This window comes from Lytechinus pictus, chromosome 3 (genome assembly GCF_037042905.1).
Source record: "Lytechinus pictus isolate F3 Inbred chromosome 3, Lp3.0, whole genome shotgun sequence".
NCBI classification, from domain to species: Eukaryota; Metazoa; Echinodermata; class Echinoidea; order Temnopleuroida; family Toxopneustidae; genus Lytechinus; species Lytechinus pictus.
Genome location: NC_087247.1, coordinates 67,559,665 through 67,584,600, shown reverse-complemented (window position 1 = coordinate 67,584,600; position 24,936 = coordinate 67,559,665). Strand labels below are relative to the sequence as shown.

The 24,936-nt window shown below is 34.2% G+C and overlaps 1 protein-coding gene across 2 annotated transcripts in view; it reads right to left on the bottom strand.

The window, feature by feature from the left end:
- LOC129256786 (MYCBP-associated protein-like) overlaps positions 1–23,433 on the bottom strand; it is a 36,875-nt gene extending 13,442 nt beyond the window's left edge. Inside the window, exons 1-10 of one of the 2 annotated variants that reach the window (XM_064097624.1) lie at positions 22,777–23,433; positions 7,580–7,740; positions 4,025–4,193; positions 3,312–3,418; positions 2,775–2,946; positions 2,195–2,314; positions 1,799–1,862; positions 1,304–1,386; positions 854–975; positions 334–452 (exon numbers count right to left, since the gene is read on the bottom strand). In XM_064097624.1, coding sequence (XP_063953694.1) covers positions 334–452; positions 854–975; positions 1,304–1,386; positions 1,799–1,862; positions 2,195–2,314; positions 2,775–2,946; positions 3,312–3,418; positions 4,025–4,193; positions 7,580–7,740; positions 22,777–22,918 — 1,259 coding nt within the window. In that variant the 5' untranslated portion in view covers positions 22,919–23,433. Of the gene's footprint in view, positions 1–333; positions 453–853; positions 976–1,303; positions 1,387–1,798; positions 1,863–2,194; positions 2,315–2,774; positions 2,947–3,311; positions 3,419–4,024; positions 4,194–7,579; positions 7,741–8,877; positions 9,628–22,776 lie in introns of those variants that run through there. The other variant, XM_064097623.1, reaches the window with a different exon arrangement.
- Positions 23,434–24,936: the final 1,503 nt, after the last annotated feature.

The window sequence follows — 24,936 nt, the reverse complement described above, 5'->3', positions numbered from 1 at the left end:
TCAACATTTGATTTGGGTCACTTCATTTAGGAAATTCACTTCTGACTTATTGAAACTGGTAAAGTTTGGGTTATCTCATTCAGCACAACAATGGGTCACCAAATGTACATAAACTACAAACAGCTTTATGAAATACCCCCTGTTCATAAACATGCTTCAAGAAAGATAATTAAACATAAGACAAAGAAATTCAATGACTTATCCATAAGCAATAGCAGTACATTCCAAACAAATATATTGTTCAAGGCATGATAGCTTCCTCTAGCCCTAGTACAAGCCAGTAGATGTCATTCACACTAGATGTATATTCAAAATAGAAATGATTTATCTTACACATTATGGTCTCCTCCCTTTCCAATCTTGAAGGTCCCAATATCATCTGATGCAGTCCAGACATCTAATTTCTTCTCCTTAGGCTTGTTGGTTCCAATCACTTCAAGACCTTCCAGATCCTGTATAAAACAAATTGCAAATTAAGAAAATGCGAACATTTTGTACTCATATTTGATATATAATATGAACACTTACCATAAACTCCCAATTTCATCTTGCAATGTAGATCCTGTACCAGACTGCCTAACAATTGATTTTGACTTCCAGGCCATCTTATATGCTGCTACTTTAAATCATTTGATTTATGTTATTTATTTATACATATAACTTTACATCATCATTACTTATGATCACACCCATTTATTACTACAGAAATTTACAAAATGCAACTCTAATTGCTTCAAACAGTAATTGACATACATAGTACTACTAGCCAGTCATTTCATCATTACATCTGATCATATGAAGGGAAACTAAAGACTATCATGAGGTACCTCATAGCATTTGTTTGCATACATACCGGTTTGAATGGATCCAATTCATCAATGACAAGCTGAAGTTGTCTCTTCCTATCTTTAAGATACTGGGAACGTTTCCAAGGATAGTGAACAGGAGAGGCTCTACCTTCACTCCACGCAACACCTTTAATAAACAAAATATATATTAGGGTTAGACACCACTTACAAAGTTATTCTTGCTGTTAATCCTGAACACATCACACTGTAGCGATCTTGCAAGTTTCCTTGTATCTAGTTCATTTCATGGTGAAGACAATACTTATTTCATTAACTCCTTTGAATCATGAGACAAGATCCAAGAACATTGTGAGCAAGATTGAAAATTTCAGTCTATCTGAATGAATCCTTATGCAGTAGCAATGATTCCTAACTTAGCCTTCGAACTATCTGCTTACATACATCCAAGATATTGAGAATGAGGGAAAGATATATGAAAAATAAAATTTACTCACCCATTTCACTTTTGGCAAGCTTTGAGTAACCAATATGCTCTACAGGTGGTGGGTAACCTCTCTCTGTCTGACTCAACGTCATACTGGAATTTGAGGAGAATATAATCATTATAAAAGAGATATATATCACCTAGAAACCACCTAGACCAAAAAATAATATGAACTAAATAATCATTATAAAAGATTATCATTATTTAATCAAATACCATTATCATTTTTATTTTAAGCAATTACTAAAGACAACCGCTTGACTGAAACTTTGTGTGAAATCAATCAAATCAGTACCCTTTAACATAATATCTATCATCAACCTTATGACCGATAGATGGTATAGCAAATCATGATGAAACGTCAAACAATTGATTGTAAGATTGCTTGTATCTCTTCATGCAAAATGATATACATGTAGATCTCACTGTATATAATACACATGTCACTAGACTATTTTTTAAGGTACAAATAAATGACAAATATCAACATTTAAAGTTAACTTACTGTATGCCAGACAAGTCATCTCCAAATCTTTCCTGCTGTTTCCAGAATTCACTTCCAACACGATCTGAACAAAGAAATAAAGAAATATACAAAACCTCACTAATCGTTTTCTAGTCATTGATACGGATTGCTTTATAGACATTGTACTTCACAACGCACTTTCATTTTTTTTATTGTAAATAATAGACCAAAAACAAATCAATCAATCAAAACTCTCCTTTATATTTTTTTGAATGGATAAAGATGCTCCAAGGGCTCTGCAAATGAGTTTAAATTTAAGCACATAATTCACACTATTATTTGTTAAAACATGAGGAGCATCATGAATGTATAGGAATACATATTATGATTTCCTTGAATAAAAAAGAACTTGGTCTTAGAGGAGTTTTAACTTACATCCTTTGCCATAATCCATAGCAGGTATAGCTCTGTCAATGATATATCTTTCCTCCTGAGTTTGACGATACTCCTCAGCTTGATTCATTACCAGTGTCTCAGGTGGCTTCTGCAGAAGCTCTGATAACAAATCACACACAAAAAGATCTTGCAGAAGCCATTTCATAATCATTATTATTTATTCCACAATTTCAACATTAAAAAAATATATATATAATCGATACAATAGAATGTCTGAAAATTTTCATATATTTCTGCCATCATAATATTCATAAACATTAACATAAAACATACTTTGTGAGGTCTGATGTTATCCTCTATGATCTATCTTGTGATTTTAACAAGTAATATTTAAATCTCCTCCCTTAAATTTCTCAACCATATTTGAATAATTTGAACAAGAAAAATATTATTTTCAGTCAATAGCAATACAAGATAAGAAGTTTAGCAATATGACAAACATAACCCACACTACCCTTATCTTTGGTAAACAATTTACTTTGTGATTTAGAATGCTGTACACCGTGCATATGTATACTGTATATCAAAATGTAAATAAGAAGTATTATTGTTAACTTACTGGAGATATATCCTTGAGTCTTCTTTCTCTCAATCATCTTCTTCTGCCAGTTAATAAGTGCTTGGTTTTCATCCATGAATGGATCTCTAGGTTTTGGTTCAACCTTCTTACCATACTCTGGTTTGATTGCTGGTGTCTTGGGACGAGGTTCAATAGGATGATCCTCAGCCATCTTAGGGAATAAAAGGCAATAGAGATTTGCAAGATTTCATGATTTGTTTTATTCAAATTTTCATTTTTATGATATCAATCCAATAAAAAAAGGACATAAGTGATCAAAACATAGTTCAACATATAATAGACAAAATGAGAATCAAATACTTTCCAATCCATTTTATCCAATAATGTACACTTTGTATTTCTATAAAAACAGCTCTACCATTTATTTTATCAAAACAAAGTTCTGCAAATCTTAATTAGCTATTGGACTAACTAAAGAAGAAGTATTTAGGAGCACTAAAGCCTATTTACAATAATTTGCACTACCATTTATAGTTTGATCCAAGTTTTATAGTAGTTTAATGGTCTACAATTTACCTCCATATGTCCATTTTGTACAGCTTCCATCTTGAAAGCTTCTACAGACCCTAGGATGCTATGAGGTAAGATGTTTCCAGTAGAATCAAAACGAGGTCCTCCAGCACCTAATACACACAACAAATATAATCATTCAGTCAACATCTTTAAGGCCCGTATTCTGAAGTTGGGTTTAACTTAAACTCAGGTTTAAAGTTGTGGTTTAAGTATGGATAGCCAATTGTTACATAATTCACTAAGAGTAGAGATATAATATTTTACTCATTTGGCTCTAAAATCATTCATAATTGTGTAGGAAGTATAAATAGATGGTTGTCTTCACCATCGATGAATAAAAAAAGAGCACAGTAAACATAAGAAACATACAACTTAAATTTTTTTTTGACACTTTTAGCTTCCCATAAATTTAGCACAGAGCTAGACCATGGTCTAAGTTAAACCCGACTTCAAAATACGGGCCTAAGTATCATGTGTTGCTTATATTGCCATATGCTGAATGACATTTGTTAAATGCTAAAATTTTGATGGCAACATTAAGATCACCATTCTATGATTCTTACTTCAAATCAAATACAAATTCCCCTCAAAATTTTTTTTTTTTAATTAAAAATTTACAAAAATATTAATAATAATTTCAACAAGACATATATGAAATACACTCCATAACATTACGGTATTTCATTTTATTGCTTTACAGACATTATATTTCATACCAATATAGTCCTCCTTCATAAGTGGAACATTAGGTGGTGCTGGCTTGGCAATGAGAATGGGTTTGGTCTTTGGTTTATCGAGTTCAGACTGTGGTTTCATCTTACGAACTGTCACCTTCTTAGAGGATGGACGAACCTTGGGTGATTGAGGAGGCTTTGGTGCTCGCAACTGATATACATAAAGAACGTAATATTATTAGAAGTCAGAATGTAGAATATCATAAAGCTAACTTATTCCAGGGTTTCACTCTCCCTCAAATGAATAATAATAAAACCAATAATATTGGATATTTTAATCGAGATATGTCTTCAGAAATGACACTCCAAGAGACTTTTTTAAAGCAAAGGGGGGAGAGGGGGTGGTATAATATGGGCATGACGAAGAGGCCAGGAAAGTCTACGGAGACCTTGTTTACACTTGATCGGCTTTTGGTTCTGAACGATGCAGAATCGGCTTTTGTTGTACTGCGTTTACAAGCTGTTACAGCTCGCGGTGCAGAATCGGCTGAAAAACCTGAAATGATACGCACACCAACAATAAACGTCATATTAAAGACAACGCTGGATCCGTGCGCTTACAATTACGTCACAATGGTAAAGTAAATAAAATGCGCACCAATTGCCGATGCAGAATCGGCTTTCTGTTTACACGTAGTAAAAAAGCAGATTCTGCATCGGCTCGCGGTTCTGAACCTACTACTTTGGTGGTGCAAATTGCCGATTCTGAACAGCAAGCCGATGCAAGTTAATCGCGTTTACACGCTATGAAAAAGCTGATGCTGCATCGGCTCGCGGTTCAGAACCGCGAGCCGATGCAATAGCCGATTAAGTGTAAACACTGTAAGAATAATTTGTTTAATGATGCACATTTCTGAAATCAACCATCATCCTGTAATGAACATCATGCCTTCTCAAATTTGACATTCCAAATCAATAAAAATGTTAATTACATCATGCCACCTGTCAATGACATATGAATTTAACAATGTAGGAATTTGGAAAAGAACACCCTAGTATATATTCATCAATCATACCAGATAAAATTACCCTGTTTACACCCTGCCCTAGCTCGTGGTGCAGATCTGTGAGCCGGGGCAGACTTGCCTTTTTTATGCATGTAAACACAACTTGCCCGGGCTCACGGAACAGACACAGTAATTTTGCTCCGCCAAAATAGTAGGATCAGACCCCACGAACTGGGGCAACACAGCAATTTTTCTCAGTGAAAACACAAAATAAAATCTGCCCCAGAATTTTGCGTGTTTCATGACAGAAATTTTATCCACTGATCAGTGTTTTCGCTATGCGAGCTGGGACAGCGTGTAAACACGATGCAGGATAACCTTTGAGCCAGAAAATATTGAATATTATGTTTACTAACTCTTATAAGGTACATGCAGTCTCCTTCAGAATCATAAATTTGCAATTTAAGGACGTTCCACAGTTATGTTTGTGCGCATCATGATCTGCCCATATTTTACACTCTGCGCGCTGACGTCACAATGGATGAACTGGCGATTAATCAGCTGTAGGTAATGTGAGCTGATTTTTCTCCTTATCTGCACTAACTGCAGATCTGGTGTGTTATTTTATGAAGCTAATAAACTGGAATTATTCCATGGACCATTTTTTTTATTCCTCTACAATTACAAAATAATTTATCTGTTCTCTGTAGTGCTGCAAAGTATGATGAATATGACCCCGAGTTTGAATAAATGGAAAGTGGTTCGGATATTTTCCTCACATAGATACAAAGCTTTTGGCGCATTTTCGGGTGTTTTAAGAAGCAAATTTGCTCTTATTAGAGTGCTGATAGCTTGAAAACAAGCACATGAACCCATATTTTGTAATGTTTGCACCTCTTAGTTATACCTTCCTCTACAACTTTGCAAAGTTTGGTGAAAATGACATGGGTTTTGAATTAAGTGCAGCATGTCTTTTACTTCTCAAGTTTGTTATTGAAATTTGACATTTTTTAGGTTGAGTATCTTTCCCGCAATTTCTAAGAACTGAGAATGTTGTTAGACTTCAATGAGCAAACAATTGACAGCAATATAAATACATTATCCATCTTACGGATATGACTATTAATCATATTGCAAAATTTGATGAAATTTTCATGGATTTTGACTGAGTAATGGAGCTTTAAACTCATTGTTGTGATCTTGGAAGGTCTAAAAATGCCATATTCTTTTGAATGCGCAATTCATTAGAACATCATCCATTTTGGGTTAACTTTGAAGCTCTATAGCAAAAAATCAAGCACATGGACCCATGTTAATTTTTGCATATTTGGAATATTCAGGTGCTAAAGTATCTATGTGAAAAGTATGATTAAAATGACATGGATTTTCAATGTTTGGGAGCAAAACTATGGAACCATTTGCATTTTAGACGGTATTAACAGACTTTTGCTTGTTTTCGACTGATTTTTGGGCTGTTTCAAGCCAACTCGCAACAGTTTAGACACTGATAGTTTAAAAACAAGCACATAGACCCCGTATTTTTAATATTTTGATGCATTTAGAATATATTCCTCTGCAAATCTAGAGCGTATGATGAAAGTGACATTGATTTTGAATGTTAGGGAGCAAACTACGGAACCATTCGCATTTTAGACGGTATTATTAGACTTTTGCGCCTTTTCTGCGCATTTTAGGTGGATTTCAACATTTTCAAGCCAACTCCCAACAATTTAGACACTGATAGTTTAAAAACGAGCACATGGACCCCATATTTTTAATATTTTAACGCCTTTAGAATATATTCCTCTACAAATGTAGAGAGAATGATGAAAATTACATGGATTTGAATGTTTGGGAGCGAAATATGGAACCATTTGCATTTTAGCGGGTATTAAGAGACTGCAAGTTTTCGGCACTTTTTAGGCGATTTTCAAGCCAACTTGGGACACCAATAGTTTAAAAACGAGCACATGGACAACATATTTTTAACTTCCCTACACCTTCGATACGCATTCCTCTACAATTTAACCGAATTTGATGAAAATGACATGGATTTTGAAAAAAGTGCAGCTTACAAAATACTTTTTTAATTTTCAAGTAGATTCACGTCTTTTGAAGATTTGTTTTTTGGAAGTTTATGCACCATTCTTGTCAAATGAGGGCGCTGCTGACTCCAAATAGATATAGTTTTGCCAATTAAAACATATTCTACTACTTTAGTATCCATTTAGTTACATATCCTGAATGTCTGATGAAGTTTGATGCGATATCGACAGAGTAAAGATTATTTGAGCTCATTTGATGAATCCGTGAGGTCTAAGAGAGGCATTATTTTCTTAAATGCGCAACATTTCACATCATTCAAATACGGCGAATTTGAAGTCCCGTAGAAAAAAAATAAGCACATGAACCTATATTATATTTTGCATTTTAATAATGCATAGATACCACAGTAACTCTCTGCAAAATTTGGTGAAAATGACAAGGACATAATTTTAACTGCGGAACGTCCTTAAGTGTCAAGTAAAATCTGTAATAAAAGTATAACTTTGCTAAACCACAATTATTTTGTTTGTTTTAAAGATCTTACCTTAGCCATCTCCTGGGGGTCAATGGCGAGTGCTTGAATGTCCTCTCCATTGATAACTTGTTTGCTAGGAGGTATCACCTCTTCTTCTATTAAACTCTGAGAGTTGTTTGGACTAATTGCTTTCTCTGGTGTACCCTCACGGCGATTCTTCCTCAGCTTGTCTGGAAAAGTGATAATAGAAACAAAAAGAGAGAAAATGCAGAGAATAATGGATGCATCATCTACTCAGTACTCATTACGAAAATGAAAATGGACAAAATGATATGTAATGTAGTGAACATCTATGCAGTACTAAGTATCCTAACTTTTCATTCATTTACATAAACATGAGAATTCCAAGGAAAAAAAAATATCAGAGATAGCATTCAAACAAAATACAACAGATTTTTTTCTTCTCTCAGCCCAGGGAAACTTAGGCAGTATATATTTCTGTGAATTTGATTTTGAATGTGTTGCAATCTTACTTTGCAAATTATATGATATAATTTTGTGAACTAAAACATCTCTATAAAATCACAACCATCCCTACTATCATCATCATCATCATCATCATCATCACCACCACCATCATCATCATCATCATATCACTATCCATTCCTCACTTCAAAACTGTTCAAAACTGTTTGTTTTTTTCAGTGTAAATTTGCTACTGTAGTGGGAAGTGAATCTTGATATCAAGTATTTTTTTTACATAAATAAAACAGAAAAAAGGGTTACTCCATGCTGGAAAGTGAAAATAATACGATTTGAATGAATTAAGTAAAATCGAACTACCAAAAACTAAATATTGTACTATTTTAAAAGAAAATGACAGTTTATGGATTTATACAGTAGATAATCATATAAAATCATGCAAGAGCTGCTCGCATGTGACACAAAAGTGACAGAACTGAATTAAAAAAAACTCTTTCATAAAGCGGTATTTATCGTGTTTTTCAGTTGTTGTTCTTTAACAAACTCAACGTAAGGGTTGGCAAATCAATTCCAAACTTGATATATGCAGATGTAGGCAATTAATGTTAAATTTCTAATGCACTTCCCACGCAAAAATACTTGTTGAGGTTATTTGAACACACCAAGAAAAATGACTAAGTTTTATAGTCAACCATTGAGCTCTATGCTTTTAAACCTTCTAAAACATGCAGGATACTAGAAACAAACAACATCCATCAAGTTCCAAACCTAATAATACATGTCCAATACCGTTAAAATAATCTGTGTGTGCATGTACAAGTCCATATGCTGTTAACTATTAAGAAAAATTCAGATTACTAATGAATCAAAAGAGTACTACTGACTTGCACCAAAATAATGTAAAACATGTGCATTGAGGGAAGAGTTTCGTCCTTTCCTTGATGTTGTTCCACTTATTCCTGATGAAAGGCTATTCACTGAAGATGATCTAGAAGGACTCAAACGAGATGGAGATTTCTGACGTTTGGTAGATCTATCCATTTTAGTTTTTTCAGACATAATATCCTTATACTTTAACTAATGTACATAAGAACAAGTTTTTAAATGGAAATAAAAAAAGATCGTTTCAGTGGCTGGTTAATAAATTCATTCTTCTTAATGGTTGTCAATTACCATGACAACACTACTTAGAGAAGACTTCACATTCACATGTCATCGATAACAAGGTGGTCCTCTCAAGATTTTGCAATATTTCTGCCTTGATCCTTGAGTGTTACAATCAGAAGTTTTCCAAGACAGCATAGAACACACAAGAAATCCAGAAAAAAGTAGATGATAGATCTATCACAATGGCTACTGAAGATTACTCCAGAGATGTGAAACAAGCACAAAAGTGTTGGTAGCCAGATCATGAAAACTGAAATTCCTTGAAAATTCAAAATGAGGACAGAGATCTTCCTGTGATATCTTAATTAATGTCTTGTTTAATAGTTCTGTCTACTAGCTAGCTCCCATGGAAATGACTTGGATGACTATCCTACCAATATCTAACCTGTAACAAACTAAACCAGATAGTGATACACCATAATGTGTTTGTTGAATTACAATACAAACTGAGAGATAATAAAGTGAGTAGCATGAGATACATGTACATAGGAGAGAAACAAATATTAGGTTGCTTTTAATCCATGGTACATAGTACTCAGCCTTCAGGCTCAATGTATTTTGTCTTTGCTCAGTAAAGAAAGAACAAACAGTATCCAAGAAAGCAATGCACACTATAAAGAATTCGCTAGTGTCTAATTGTGCTACCTTCCCTTTTTATTGCTTCTTTATGCAAATATAACAAGAAATCATTAAACACTGTTGTTAAGCAAGCTATCAACAGCCATCTTTGAACACTTTTCTGTGTTAGACTACTTTGGACCTATCATATGTACTTATCACTGAAAAACAAATCATGCTTAACCAAATTCATACAATTTTTGTCTCCTTCAATTATTTCATTTTTTTTAAGGGGTTCTTCAGGCTGAAAAATAATATGATTTGAACAGATAATGAAAGATCAAACAAAACACTTAAAACTTGATTGAAATTGGACAAGTAATAACAAAGTTATTAAAGATTTGCATTATTTCAGAGAAACAGTTCTATGCATGTCTTCCAAAACCAAACAAAAACAAAATTGGATTGACAACTAATTGAGTGCATTAGATACTAGTATTCATTGCTGCAACTCATTCACACGTTCAATAACTTTATTTGCTATCATATTTTTGATTAAATTTTTTGCATTGTGCTTGGTGAATTTTACTCTTGATATGAAAATGTCCGCCCCAGTACCCCTTCAATCCATAAAAAAATAGATATCAGATCAGTCCCTCGAGAATGGCATGGAACTTTGATTAGTTGCAGACTTCCATGAGAAACTGGCTTTATATAGGATCACTATATTCAAGGTCATTATTATTCAAGTGCATTTTTGTCATTTTCATCAAACAAAAGAAAAAATATATTTCATTATAACTCCATAACAAAAGATTATATTTTTCATGCTCAACATCATGAACCATTATTAAAGTAATGACTAATTACCATAAGAACATAGCTGATCAAAGCCATCTATACACCTGTTGATGCAAGAAAAATGATATTATAAATAAATAGTTTTAACCACCTTTCATACTTACCCTTCCAAACAATTACAGAAATAACTAATCTATCAAATATCAGAAAGCTACATGTACATGTATGCAAGATCATATACTGTTATTTACAAGGTATTTTATGCTTTTCCATTACTAGGAAAGAATAGAAAAATACAATCACTTTAGAAAAGTGACTGGAAGCAATATCTACATGTCAAGTGGATGGTCAAATCAAAGAAAGAATGTTTCAGAGATAAATGGAAATATCAAGTTCCACATCGAAGTGGCCATCTTTAATTACATGCAATACAAATGAATGCATTGAAGAAGAGTCAAAGATTTGAAGAAAAATGAGAGGGAAACTACTTTTGAAAACAAGGCAAAAGCAATTTTGTGTCTCGCCCACTTATAAAAATAACCAGAAATATCGTGATTTGCGAGGGCACGCAAGAGAATTATATCAAAACTTCATTGTGAAATGACTGGGATGGAATAACACTTGTCATAAGAGCCTTGCACGTAAACTTTAATGTTGACCTGCAAATGACCTTTGACCTTATCATGTGACCTCCGACTGCAGCATAACATGTAGGTCGCCTAAGTACATCTACCATCCAAGTTTTGTTGAAAAGTAACTTACGGTTGCGGAGTTAGGTGTAATAAGAGAGTCTTGCATGTAAACTTTAATGTTGACCTCAAAATGCCCTTTGACCTTACCATGTGACCTCTGACTGCAGCATAACATGCACGTCCCCCAAGTCTACCTAACATCCAAGTTTGGTTGAAAAGTGACTTACGGTTGCGGAGTTAGGTGTCATAAGAGAGTCTTGCATGTAAACTTTAACGTTGACCTCAAAATGCCCTTTGACCTTACCATGTGACCTCCGACTGCAGCATAACATGCAGGTCGCCTAAGTACATCTACCATCCAAGTTTGGTTGAAAAGTAACTTACGGTTGCGGAGTTAGGTGTCATAAGAGAGTCTTGCATGTAAACTTTAGCGTTGACCTGAAAATGACCTTTGACCTTACCATGTGACCTCTGACTGCAGCATAACATGCAGGTCCCCCAAGTCCATCTACCATCCAAGTTTGGTTGAAAAGTGACTTACGGTTGCGGAGTTAGGTGTCATAAGAGAGTCTTGCATATAAACTTTACGTTGACCTGAAAATGACCTTTGACCTTACCATGTGACCTAAGACTGCAGCAAAACATGCACGTCCCCCAAGTCCATCTACCATCTAAGTTTGGTTGAAAAGCGACTTACGGTTGTGGAGTTATGTGTCATTATAAGTTTGTGACGGACGGACGACATTTGGATCCCTAAGTCTCGCCTTCACCTCTGGTGGGCGAGACAAAAAAGAAACTAGAATTTTAATTCGTCATGAGGACGAATTAGGTGATCTGTCTCTAATTTCATGATCAGGAAGACAATCAGCATGTTTATTGAGATCAATATGATCATCATGATGAAAACTGAACTTCTCTTACGAAAAGAACGTGTTGAATACTCTTGAAAAGAAAGAAATGAGAAACTTTGGAAAATAGGTGTAAATGATACACATGGTACATGTACATGTTATATGAAAAGGATTTTTTAAACTATTTTATTGTGCAATGTTTTAACTTATATACCTTGTAATGGTCATGAAGGACCATTTGTGAAATGTTGAAAAAAAAAAAGAAAAAAAAAAAAAAATGTTCACCCCGAGGTTCCAACCCTCGACCTTAGGATTGTAAGGTTGATGCCTTATCAACTGAGCTACACTATTTCCCATAGACTTTTACACATACGCACTTTTTCCCATAGACTTTACACATAGCAAATTGAGAGGATCTCAAATCCAATTTTGCAAGTGAAATACGGGCATGATCTCGGCATCTGATTGGAAAATGGAGACCACATTAGCGATAGCTTACAATCTCAGCTACAACATACTCCAAGCTCAGAGAAAACCGACAAAAAGAAATGGAGATATGGCTCGCGAAATAGAAGAATGTAAAATCCAGTTTTGAGAAAAAGTCATTTCCCATAGAGATTGCACACAAAATGAGCGAAAATGACATGCCTCTATAACTTGCCATTTTTCAGGATGATCCGTTCCTTTAAAAGAAAATATAGCCATCAAGTTAAAAAGAGTATGTCCTCAGCTACAATATATTGAAAAGTGAGCGAAAATTGGTCAATATTTGAGGAGTTAGTGTCAAATTTGCATAACTATGATGACGTCATAGGTAGCAAAATGGGAATTTTGAGTTCCGACGCCATTATGACGACGTCATGATAAAATTAAGGGTCAAATGTGACATGAAATCATATCTCCCATCTATACACTATTTGAATATGAAAAAAAAATCGGGGGTCAACGGTTTACCTGAAGAGCTATAATGAGTTTTGTATAGGCATGTTTTTGCACATATATTGTCTATGGTTAGTGCGCGCGCGCGTGCGTGCTGTAAACTTTGATGGAGGCTAATTCCGTTATTACTGGTCAGAAAAAGGTGAACAAGGTATCAAAATGTTCAGAATTATATTATCGGTGCATTGATGTGAAAAAAGACGGCGATTCTATGTTGCATAATGCCGTTACGCGCGAAAACGCGCGCATAACCGTGCGCGTGCGCAATTTTTTGAAATGCTTAAAATGACCTGATTCGTACTCTACTTTGGTCAAAAAGTGATTTTGAGCATTTTAAAATGTTGACGCGCGCGTATGCGCACGTCGTGACCTTTACATGACCTTTAATGACATGGACAGTTGACCCTTGACCTGAAGTTAATGTGATGTAAATATTGTTAATTTCTTAAAATTGATAATGAAGATATGATTGATAATGTGATTTCACAAAATGGCGCCTGGATGACGTCACGATGACCTGATGACCTTGAAAATGTTATTTTCACGTCTTATGACAATGACCTTTAACTGTGCCAAAATTGAAAGAAATTGACAAAACCGATCTGGAGTTATCCTTGGAACAAAAAATTGGCGGAAATAAATAAAAATATATAATAATAATAATAATAATAATAATAAAGATAGCATATAGTCTCAGCTACAACATACTCGAAAATCAACAAAATCCAAGCATAAATAACGGCGAAATTGCTCACAAAAGACAGGAATGTAGAATCCAGATTTGAGAAAAAGTCATCTCGCATAGGGATTACTAGTCCAGAATCTGCACGGTCCTTATTTTCCCTACACACTTGATTCAAGCCGTCGAAGATGGCGTTATCAACAAACTCATAATAATGCTACGCAGCCCGCCCAGCCTTTTTCGCCGGGCGTCCTAATTTAATGATCACGCCATCATCGGCTGGTAGCAAGTAAGTAGGGAGAGGTAGCGTCAGTGTGGTGGAGATCAAAATTAAATAGGCCAGATTCTGGACTAAAGGATTACACGCCAAAAGTAATGGATCAAGTGATAATAGGGTAATAATAAAGTAAATAGGGTTGTTTATTACATTATTTGCGATTCTACGTGATTCAATACTCAAAGGAGACGGTACTGTACAGTGAAAGGTCGAATAGACAAAAAAAAAGTGAAGGAGAAAATTGTTGGAGACGCCCGGACTCGAACCAGGGGTCTCGAGGTCCGAAGTCAAGTGCGTTACCGATAATATTATTATTATTATGTTTTCGTTTACTTTAAATTCTGGTTACGATTCTTTGTAGCAAAATGATAACGATAATAAAGCTTACATATTTGTGCTCAATATTACTTTTACCACATCTAGCATTGCTTGTTTTCAATGGGCATAGTTGTTTTTTCCCCATCTTGGTATAATCGTTTAATATGCTAATTCCATGTTTATACATGTACAACCAGAAATTATTTAATCAATCATTAGATTTATGATATCTCTTATTTCCTTGTAAGCCAGGTGAAATGCACCTATCTCATTGACAAAATCCCTTTGAGCAGTTTTACCAACCTTATCGTCATTTTCCCCCTTATTCCGGCACAGTTATATTTCATATTCAATTCTTTAAAGAAATGCCATTTGTTTATAATTTCTGTTACTTATTTCATTCATGCAAGCTTATGAATTACTGGCTTTATCCCCACAGAATCATACTGTTGTTACAACTATCCAAGATTACTTTTATCCCATGTATAAAATTATTCTACTCTTCTCCTTTCTTAAATTTCAACATATAACATTTATTTTATTACTTTTACATGTCATTTTGTTATAGTCACTGTTATTGTATATATTTTGTATTTTACCTTGTACAGAATTTCGCAATTCAGCCTTCGGCTGCGATGAAGTTTTCTTAATAAACCATTTCAATTTCAATTTCAATTTCAATATACCAAAACATTTCCCATAGCGATTAAACGTAAACGAGAAATGGAATTCTCAAATCCCACGTTGCAAGTGAAATATGAGCATGATCTCGGCATCTGATCGAAAAATAAAGGGCACACTTGTGATAGCTTATTGTCTCAGCTACAACATACTCAAAGCTCAGCGTAAACAAAGATAAAACGACAGAGATATTGCTCGCGAAAGACGAAAATGTAGAATCCAGTTTTGAGAAAAAGTCATGTCCCATAGAGAATACACGCAAAATGTGAAAAATTGACATGCCTCCTTTAATCGCAAAAATACGCCATGATGCCTTTGTCAAAATGAAATATCGTGGTGACTACATTTGTAGAGAATATTCTAAGGTAGAACATATCAAATTTTGAAAGAAAATTGATCAACATTTGCAGAGATACAATCAATTTTCCAAAAATCTGCTGACGTCATAATATGAAAATTTAAATTTTGAGTTCGGAGGCCATTATGATGACGTCATGAGCTAATTGAGGGTCAAATGAAACATGAAATCATATCTCCGATTCATACTCTATCAAAATATGAAAAAAAACTTGGGGTCACCTTGCATCCTAAAGCGCTACAATGGATTTTGTACAGGCATGTTTTTGCCCATGTATGCTATGTATTACAAAAGCTCGCGCGCACGGTAATTATCTTAAACGGACGCTCGTTCCGTTATTAATGGGCAGAAAAAGTTGAACAAGGTATCAAAATGCTTGAAAAAATGTGCCAAATATGATGACAGAAAAAATTTGGCGATTCTATGTTGGAAGATGCAATTACGCGCGCGCACGCAGTTTTTTTGCAAAATGCTTAAAATGGCCTGAAACGTATGGAAAATTAATTTGGAACGAATTTGAGCATTTTAACATTTTAATTCGCGCGTACGTGCGCGTCGAGGTGCGCGCGCGGAATTTGATGAAATTTTTAGTTGACCGTTGACCTGAAGTTGATGTATACCAAATATAGTTGATTTTTGATAACTCGTTATCGAGATATGATAATGACCTGATTTTTACAAAATGGCGCCTGGATGACGTCACGATGACCTAATGACCTTGAAAAAGTTTATTGAATTTGAAATCATAGGGCTTGATGACTGACAGAAATTTGAAGGAAATTGACCATGTCGATTTCGAGTGAACGTGTGTACAAAAAAGTGTACGGAAGAAATAAAAATAAATAAAGAATAAATAAATAAAGAAAGAAAATTCTAACGAAATCAATAGGTGATCTGTCATCGACAGACCACCTAAAAAGGGAGAAGTGTTCAAGAGGAAGGGATAGAGATAAAGAGGGAGATGGATGAGAAGGGTGAGATTTTTTTTTCTTACAATAGTTTTATTTTTGTTCCATCATGAAGTTTAAGCACTGAAGAAAGGCACAACCCATTATTTATAGAATAGAGCAAGAACACAAAACTAGGGTCAAGATGGCTCCTTTCAAAGTTGATTAGGTTACAAACCAAATATAAGAATGCTTACCAACATGAAGAGATTTGCTGAAATGCACATGGACTTTTGACTCTGCCATGAAATATTATATCCAGAAAAGATGAACTAGTTACCATGGAAACACTTCCAGTATGTATGATCACTTTCAACAGTTACTAGTTATCACAAATGTAGAACTTTCTGGTTTTTGAACCACCTGAACTGATTTGGTTGATAAGATATAAATTGCTCATCTGACAAATACAGTGTAAGTAAATGAAGAGATCTCCTCTGAAAATTTTCACAATTAAATAACCTTCTGCACATCAAGACGTACAAACTATTACTACTTCGCAACTTATGTGCTTGTCCTCCAAAACATCAAAGGGAAAATGTGAAGTAGTTGATGAGACCATACAAAAGAAAGAGAATTATTGATGAATAGCTTGAAAAGAGAGATGCAAGTGGATTAAGAGAGTGAAAAAAGAGAACATCTCATTGTATAAGGTGTTGATTGCTAGAGGGGGCGGAATTTCATTGCTCTTGGATGATATTATGATTGACAGCTGAGAGCAGGAGATACTCTTATCAAGTCAAGAAGCCACCTAAGAGAGACTGGCACCACCCTCTTCACCATGTCATCTTAAGAGATGAGCAAATAACATCAATATTTAAAATGCTGACATGCACATTCACTTGGCTTCAATACATTCAATGATCAGATTTTCAATCAAGTAAAAGTAAAATTATATACATTATCCTGAATGTAACTGTTACAAAATACATGTAATAAAAGAACAATATTTTATCCCATTCCAAACCTTACTGTTTCAAGGCTTCATAAAATTATATCTCCTGACTGATTCTATTCCTTTTATTACAGTCACATCATGCCCTAGCAATTCTAAAGTGTGTAACTAATGTTAGGGATAAAAGGCACATTACCATACATTGTAACTGATCAGAGCCACATCTTTCATGCAGGAATCTCCCAAGTATTAATCTTTAAAACTCACATTCTCCATTGACAATGAATGCAATGGGCAAAGTGGGAAAGTCGCTGTGAAGAATGCACGCATTTTTAATTTCTGCTATAATGTCTCTTTTACAATGGCTTTCCCGTTTCTCATGTAAAATACACAGCCACCATTTAGTAAGGTGCCTAAATATGACTCTTTCACCAAACATTTACTTTCATGCATTCAAAATTTTATATACCTACACAAAATGATCTCTGCAGCAGTATAGAACTGCACTAAAAATATAGAATTTCACTGTGAAAGTACATCAAACCTGTGCTTCATAATGACCTGTTTTGCTCGCACGAACAATATGCATACATCTGCAGTTAACTTTTCAACTTACTTGAACTACCATGCCGGGATCTGCTATCACCACCTATTATAGATTGTCTGCGGCTACCAATTCCTGGGATACTTGAATGTACAGTGCTAGGTTTTCTGCTCCGATTCATCGTTTACAACCAGCCCAATAGATGAACTATATATGGTACAGTTAATGTAACTACAACATGAAACTCTTTTTCAAGACAGCTTACAGTGAAGAGAAGCAGATGGCTAGATGAAGGGATGGATAAACAACAAATGATATCTCCCATGCCTATATATATGATCCAGTATGAATGCTTGCGTCTCTATTCATCAATCCATATTTCATAGAGCAGATGGGATCATCCTATTCTCTGTAATATTCTATGCAGTTGGCCGTTGCCATGGCAGGCCTGGGAACGGAACAGGTCAGATTAAACTTCGCTGCTGACTAGCCTTTCATACATCACAGTGATTATCAATGTAACAGACAATTGAGCATTGATTAATAAAGAAATCATAATCAACCCATTTTACCCAGGGGTAGTAAACAACTTTGTAAGAACAAAAGACTTTTCATGACTAGCTACAGGTAAAACAAGCTATGCAATACAGTAAGAAATAAAAATGAGGTCATAAAAAAATCAATTTCACACTCAATCAGACATGGCCTACTAAAAAGTGCACTATGAATTCATACTATGGATAGATAAAATAATTTAATATCACACTAAAAAGACTTCAGAGTGAAATAGAGAATTGTGTACAGTATGACTCTACTCTGCTTATTTGTATACCGAGGCTATAACTGCACAAGTACATGTAATAGACAGAAAGGAGAAAGACATACAGTTGGAATATGATCTTCTCAACTTAAAGGAGTATCTCTTCATAGCAAAGAAAAAGTTAATTATAAAACAATTGAATGAAGATTATTTTTTTCCTCTGTTAAGTCAAATGTGTGAGACAATGATCAGAGATCATGGAAGGAAGCTTTTCATAATTGGTTTTAACAAAATATTTAACACATTAAAATTTGAACAGATTTATACATTGTATTTAGGCAGCTTTGATAAGGAAAAGAAGTAATCTAAAAAGCAGAATGGGAAAAAAAGTTAATCTTGCATTATAACATCCTGGTCTAATGCAAGATAATTTGTAGTCACTAGTTTTAAAGGGTCTGTGTTAAATATACTCAAGTATAAATCTAACATTTCAATCTTACACTCTTTTATACTCTTACTTTATGGTAGGCCTAACATATGAAGGTGATAAAAAATGAAAAAGATCAGGAAAACCAAACCACCTGCTCTTGGTCAGGATTCTTTGATGAAACCATGGACCTAATACGAATGGACATTCAACGAATCCCCTCCTTTGACCCAATCCTTTTATAAACAGAGCGCTGGCAGCTGACACCCATCAAGCCGGTCGTAAAACTCGCTCTCACTGATGGACAGCGGAAATCAATTGTACGCTGCTCCTACCCATTGCGATGTTGTTCGTTCACTTTATCAAAAGCAACGCACAGCAGCGAACGTTAGCGCTATGAAAATGATAGCAGAAACAAGAAAACAGGTGTGCATAAACGTATTTTTACGTACATCGCTAACAACCCGAAAATGAAATGCATTGACATCACCTTGCAGATCCGTATATCTACGGCAAAAAAGCAGTTGAAATTCGACGAAAAAATCTGCGGAAAAACGTTAAAATTTCATCTTTTTGATTGTCTTTTTGATGTCGATAGTAGCGCTTACCTTTGGTCAGAAGTTGATTTTCATTTGGGCATAAAATTCCACAGGATTGATGAAATTTAACGGGATTTTTTTTGATGGACAGACGACAATCGCACATTATAGACAGCCTAAAATAATGTACTGAAAAACCGGATATGAATTGCGCATTGCATTCTAGGTAATGTAGGGACTTTCCCTATTGGCAATCGGGGCTACAACATGACCGTCTTTGGTCGAAAGAGGGCCAGTGATCAATCGGTGACGATCATCGGGCGAAAGGAGCTTGTGTAAACAATCGCCCCGGGCGGTCGTCGTAAAAACCGCGTAAAGAGAAAGTTAAGGGTTAGACAGCAATTTTGACAGCTGGAAACAGGTGGTGGTCATAAAATGCACTCGTTGAATGTCCATTCGTATTAGGTCCATGATGAAACGGCCACTGGTGTCATACTACATGTATGATACAATATAACCATACACAATTCATAAAAGTAATTTTCTTCACAGGAATATTGGTAGCATTATAAACAGCATAGATTTATGATACTGACGGACTCTTAACCTTGCATAGCCTGTGATGAAATATATACTATATAGAACATTATGCATAGGAAAATATTAAATAACAGTGAAGATTATATCAAAGTGATTGCTTGTGGTGAAACTAATGGTCTATGAATATGAAAGCTTAAATGGTAAAAGTCATCATGTACACAGAATGGAATGTCTAAAAATGCACACTACTTGCCCCAAGATCACTATCATTTTAGAAACCATCATCATTAACAGTTAAACTTGAAATTGGAAGATTTGGGATATCATATATCAAAGATGTTTAAAAGGTAAGATTATTAAGGGATTTAACTTTGCTTTTTATACATTTTGGGGTTATGTCACAGGTTTAGAGACATGATAGGGCAAATTGATTTTCATATTCAAATATACTTGTGCAAAACAAGAATAAGATGTAAAGCTTAAGTTTTTCAGATTCCATTAGTTTATCTTTAAATTACATTCATGAATACATGTCTTACCCAGTACAGAATTGTGAATAATTTGTGGGCATTTGAAATTGAAAATATTCCTGAATGTCATTACAAGTATTTTTGAAGATTTACCTTCCATATTTTAACATATTTATTTTATCCATTTATCTTATTTATTCACTTTTTTTATCTACTTTTTTATTTATTCAATTACTTGTTTATTTATTCATTTAAAATATCTATTTATTCATTCATTCATTTATTCATTCATCCTCTTATTTCACTCATTGATTAATAAATTAATTTATTTATTGATTAATCAATTAATTTATTAATCAATTGATTAATTAATTAATCTATATATTAATTCATCCATCCATCTATTCATCTATATCTATCTATCTATCTATTTACTAATTCATTCATTCATTTATCCATTCATTCATTTTTTTGAATTATTTGTTTATTCACTCACTCACTCACTCGTTCATTCATTCATTCATTTGGGGGAGGAGTTAGAATTTTGTTATCTTGCACAGTTAGCAGAAAGCACCACCCACTATGCAGTTTACAATAAATTAATTCAGTTACAAATTCATCATGGCTCCTTATAAAGCCCTGGTTTAAAATAATGTTTAAAACAGAGTTTTGTTTACATCTTCATTATTGAGTAATGCCCACAAAACAATGATTATATGTTTGAACATACAAGATTCATGAACATAAAATGTCTAACATGGGAGGAACAGTTCATCTACTTTCTCACCTGTCCTAGCCAACTCTCTGCTTGTAACATGACTAGATTTCTTGTCTTCTCTTGAGTTAGGTTTGGAATGAGGTAGTTTCATAGAAGATTCTCTTCCCTTTATAGGTTTTGGATGTCTCCTTGGATATATATCATTTGATAGTCTATCAGTGGGTGTTCTATTCATATTTATAAATCACTGTTTATCAAAACCAGCAAAGTTCCAGTACCAATGATGACTAGATCAGTTAAGTCAAATATTCCATGGAGGGATGGAGAAAGCAGTCTTACATGAATTATCAATGGTATTTTCAAATCCAGATTACAACTTTGTTGTATCTTCACTCTCACTAATCCAGTATTTTTGTTGCTAAAATGTAGAAACTTGCTGATTAACAATTTTGATAAATCAACTGTTCACATAACATTTCAAAGCTGAACCAAATCATATCCACATACATTGAACATCCATTGGAAGAGATTGGGTGAAATACATGTAAAGCCTGAAATACAAAAGTTAATTTCCCATGAACACCTCTCTCAATCTTTAAAAAATCAAGCCCTCCTGAGCCTTCTATTGTGAATTCTTTAATGACCCTTCCGTATGCATTTAGTGTCAATATATAGCTCAAGCAGGTCAGCAAGAAATGATGATGATCATCATCATTATCAATGCAAAGTCCACTCAGATGAGAATATTCCATAAAGTAGAAAGACCAAATATTTGAAAACAATTGCCTTTCATAAAGCTACAAGGAGACCTCGGTGAACTTTGCCTAAAATGATAGTTGACACATATATGTGTGAAACAGCAGTAGAGAACAACAAACAGAGAATCTAAACAAGATTATAGATGCCTTAATAAACTCTAGTACTTTATGCTTGCTGAGAAAGGCATCAAGATTAAAACTAGTATTCCAAGCTATATTTATGATTTATTCGTTCTATTTATCTAGATGGCTTTTCCTCTTTATTTTTCTGAAACAACAAAAATAATGAACAGATTAATAAATTCAATGTTGAATAGGCTATATACTTCAATCTATAATACCAACTGTTCATATTTTTATCTTGAAAATTCTACCTTGTGATTTTGACAAGAGACATGTTGAATTACAAAACTGGGAATAATTCCAGGATACACTAAAAGTCAAGTAGATGAAATAAGCAATAACGTTAATAGAAAGGCTTCAGAATTCAATTTTATTTGTTACAAATTATAACAGATGTCCTAAGTTTCAATTTAACTTTCGTCAACTTTGACAGTATAAGACTGAGAACACAGATAAAGCACACATTATAATTGCTTGGAAAAAAGACTCTATGGACTGAATGCTCAACTCATTTTTCTACCAAAAACATTTGGCGCTTGTTCTGAATACATACAAATATTTGAATGGTCAATTTACTCAATTAAGTTTAACTTTTTTCTGCTTATTTTGGTGGTTTGTACATGTGATGGCTAAATGTATTGATAGACATGCACCAACACTGAACACTAGTATCTTGTAATTGAAAAGTCTCGAACTACATGTACTACTCCATGCATGATGCATCATTCCTAGACTTACTCAACATATTTTCCTGATCTTGGGCCATTATTCCTGTGAAAAGAGTCTTCCTTCTCCCACTTTGACTCCCAAACAACCTCATCTTAGGTAGAAGATTGACTGCAAGGGAGTGCCTCCTAGAATTCCTGGCTACCCCATCCATGGTAACCTTCACACTCTCCTATCAATGACGTCTTCCTTCCTTAAAAGAATCTTCTCACTATCAAAGCTTTTCCAGCCAAAATTCTTATTTGTGATACTGTACATATCCAGTGCTCAGTGACATCCCAATGACAGATAATTTTGTTGACAAGAATTCAGAAAATGCAACTCATTTGCCTGCTAATAGAATGCGTTGTTGACTAAAAGCAGAAAGTCTTCAGTATTGGTCAAAAGCTCTGCCACGAAGAAGACTGAATGATTAATCCGTAAAATACATACTTCTCCAATATTATTCCATCCTCAAGGAAACAATGTACAGCTATAAGATATTTATACAATTAGCAAATGAATGCTTCCAAAGGCCATTAGTAAGACCAAACATATGAAGTGTTCAGCAGTAACTTAAGATACACTTCAATTATTTCTCTAATGGCTTGTAATTTCAAACCAAGGGACTGATGTCAACTGCCATCATCAAGGTTTAGGAGGTAACATTTTCAATTTTCTCTCAACTTTACTGTGGATAAATGGATATTTGATTTCATGAAATTTAATGAGGTATGAAAAAGTATGCACCATGAAGCAGAAAATTGAATTACTACCTGACGCTTTGACATAATAAGAAAAAGAAATAAACCGCCTGCCTGTCAGAATCCAATCAATATCAATAGCCATCATGAATTCAATTTCAGACACAACATTTAAAATGTTTCAAGGAAAAAAATGAAGTACAGGAAGAAGTGGAGGGGATGATTCAAGTAGGTACAGTAGGCCTACACTACATGTAGCTAAAAACTAAACAACCACATGACAGAAATTGTTTTTAAAAATATGACAGCTGCATGAACTGGACCGAAGGCTAATGCTGCATTTCTGGTTGAGATGTACATAAAGGATAGTGATGTAAATGTATATCTGTAAAAAACAAGCTTTCCAATTACATGTACATGGCTCCCCCCCCCCTCCAAATACGGTTACCCTTGCTATTTCAAATATCAGTTCAAGGTCTAATAATAATAAAAAGAATGAATTCTCTATAATTTGCATGAAAGCTATTCACAAATTCTCTGAAATACAAGATTGATGGAATTATATTTTATTCAATTACTATAAGAATTTACTTTTAACAATGACAATGGTAGTCACATTTTTAAAGAAATAATAATAATAATAATAATAATCCGTTTTTTTTATATAGCGCTTAATACATCGGAACAACGTGTCTAAGCGCTTTACAGATATATTATTACCCCGGTCATCGGATTCAATCAGTCATTCCCGCACACAATGTGTGCACATCCTCCACTCCCTGGGGAGTATTCCAGTCAGTCGCCAGTGAGGCGCACACAGTACTGGACAAGCTACAATGACTTTCACATCCTACCGGGTGTGAAGAAATAATTTATATACCCCTTACAATGAACACACTTTACCTCATTTTTATACTGATATATCAATTGTCGGTATCTAAATTTGTAAAAGATAAAAAATATACAAAAGATTCAAATCCACTATCTGTTATTTTCTCTTTTACTGAGAGTAGTTCTAAAAGGTATTTTTCAAAATATTTCACTGCCTTCCTGAGGTCTTACTGAACAGGTTGAAATAATTAATGACAACTTTGAAACTGTTTTCATTTTTATCTGCTTGGAGGCTTAATTTTACTCTTACTCTTATGTGTTCTTTAATACATCTTGGTTTTAGTCTCGACCCTTCAAAATATTCATGAATAATGGTTTTGTATTTTTTATTTTCATAAAATGTACAGAAAGTCAGAATGTTTGTATATAATTATGTAAATCTACCATGTAAAACAAGCCTCCAGGATGCCATGCATTGTTATCTTTTAATGAAAATACAATGAATTGATTTAAATTATGTTGGACTCAATAGTCTTATATGGATAATTATTTATGATAATTTTTCATTATGTTTTCATGAGTCACACTAGTACCCTAGTCTGCATTTAGCAAAGTGAAAAAGGGTTAATTGATTTTAAAAACTTCAAATTTGGAAGAA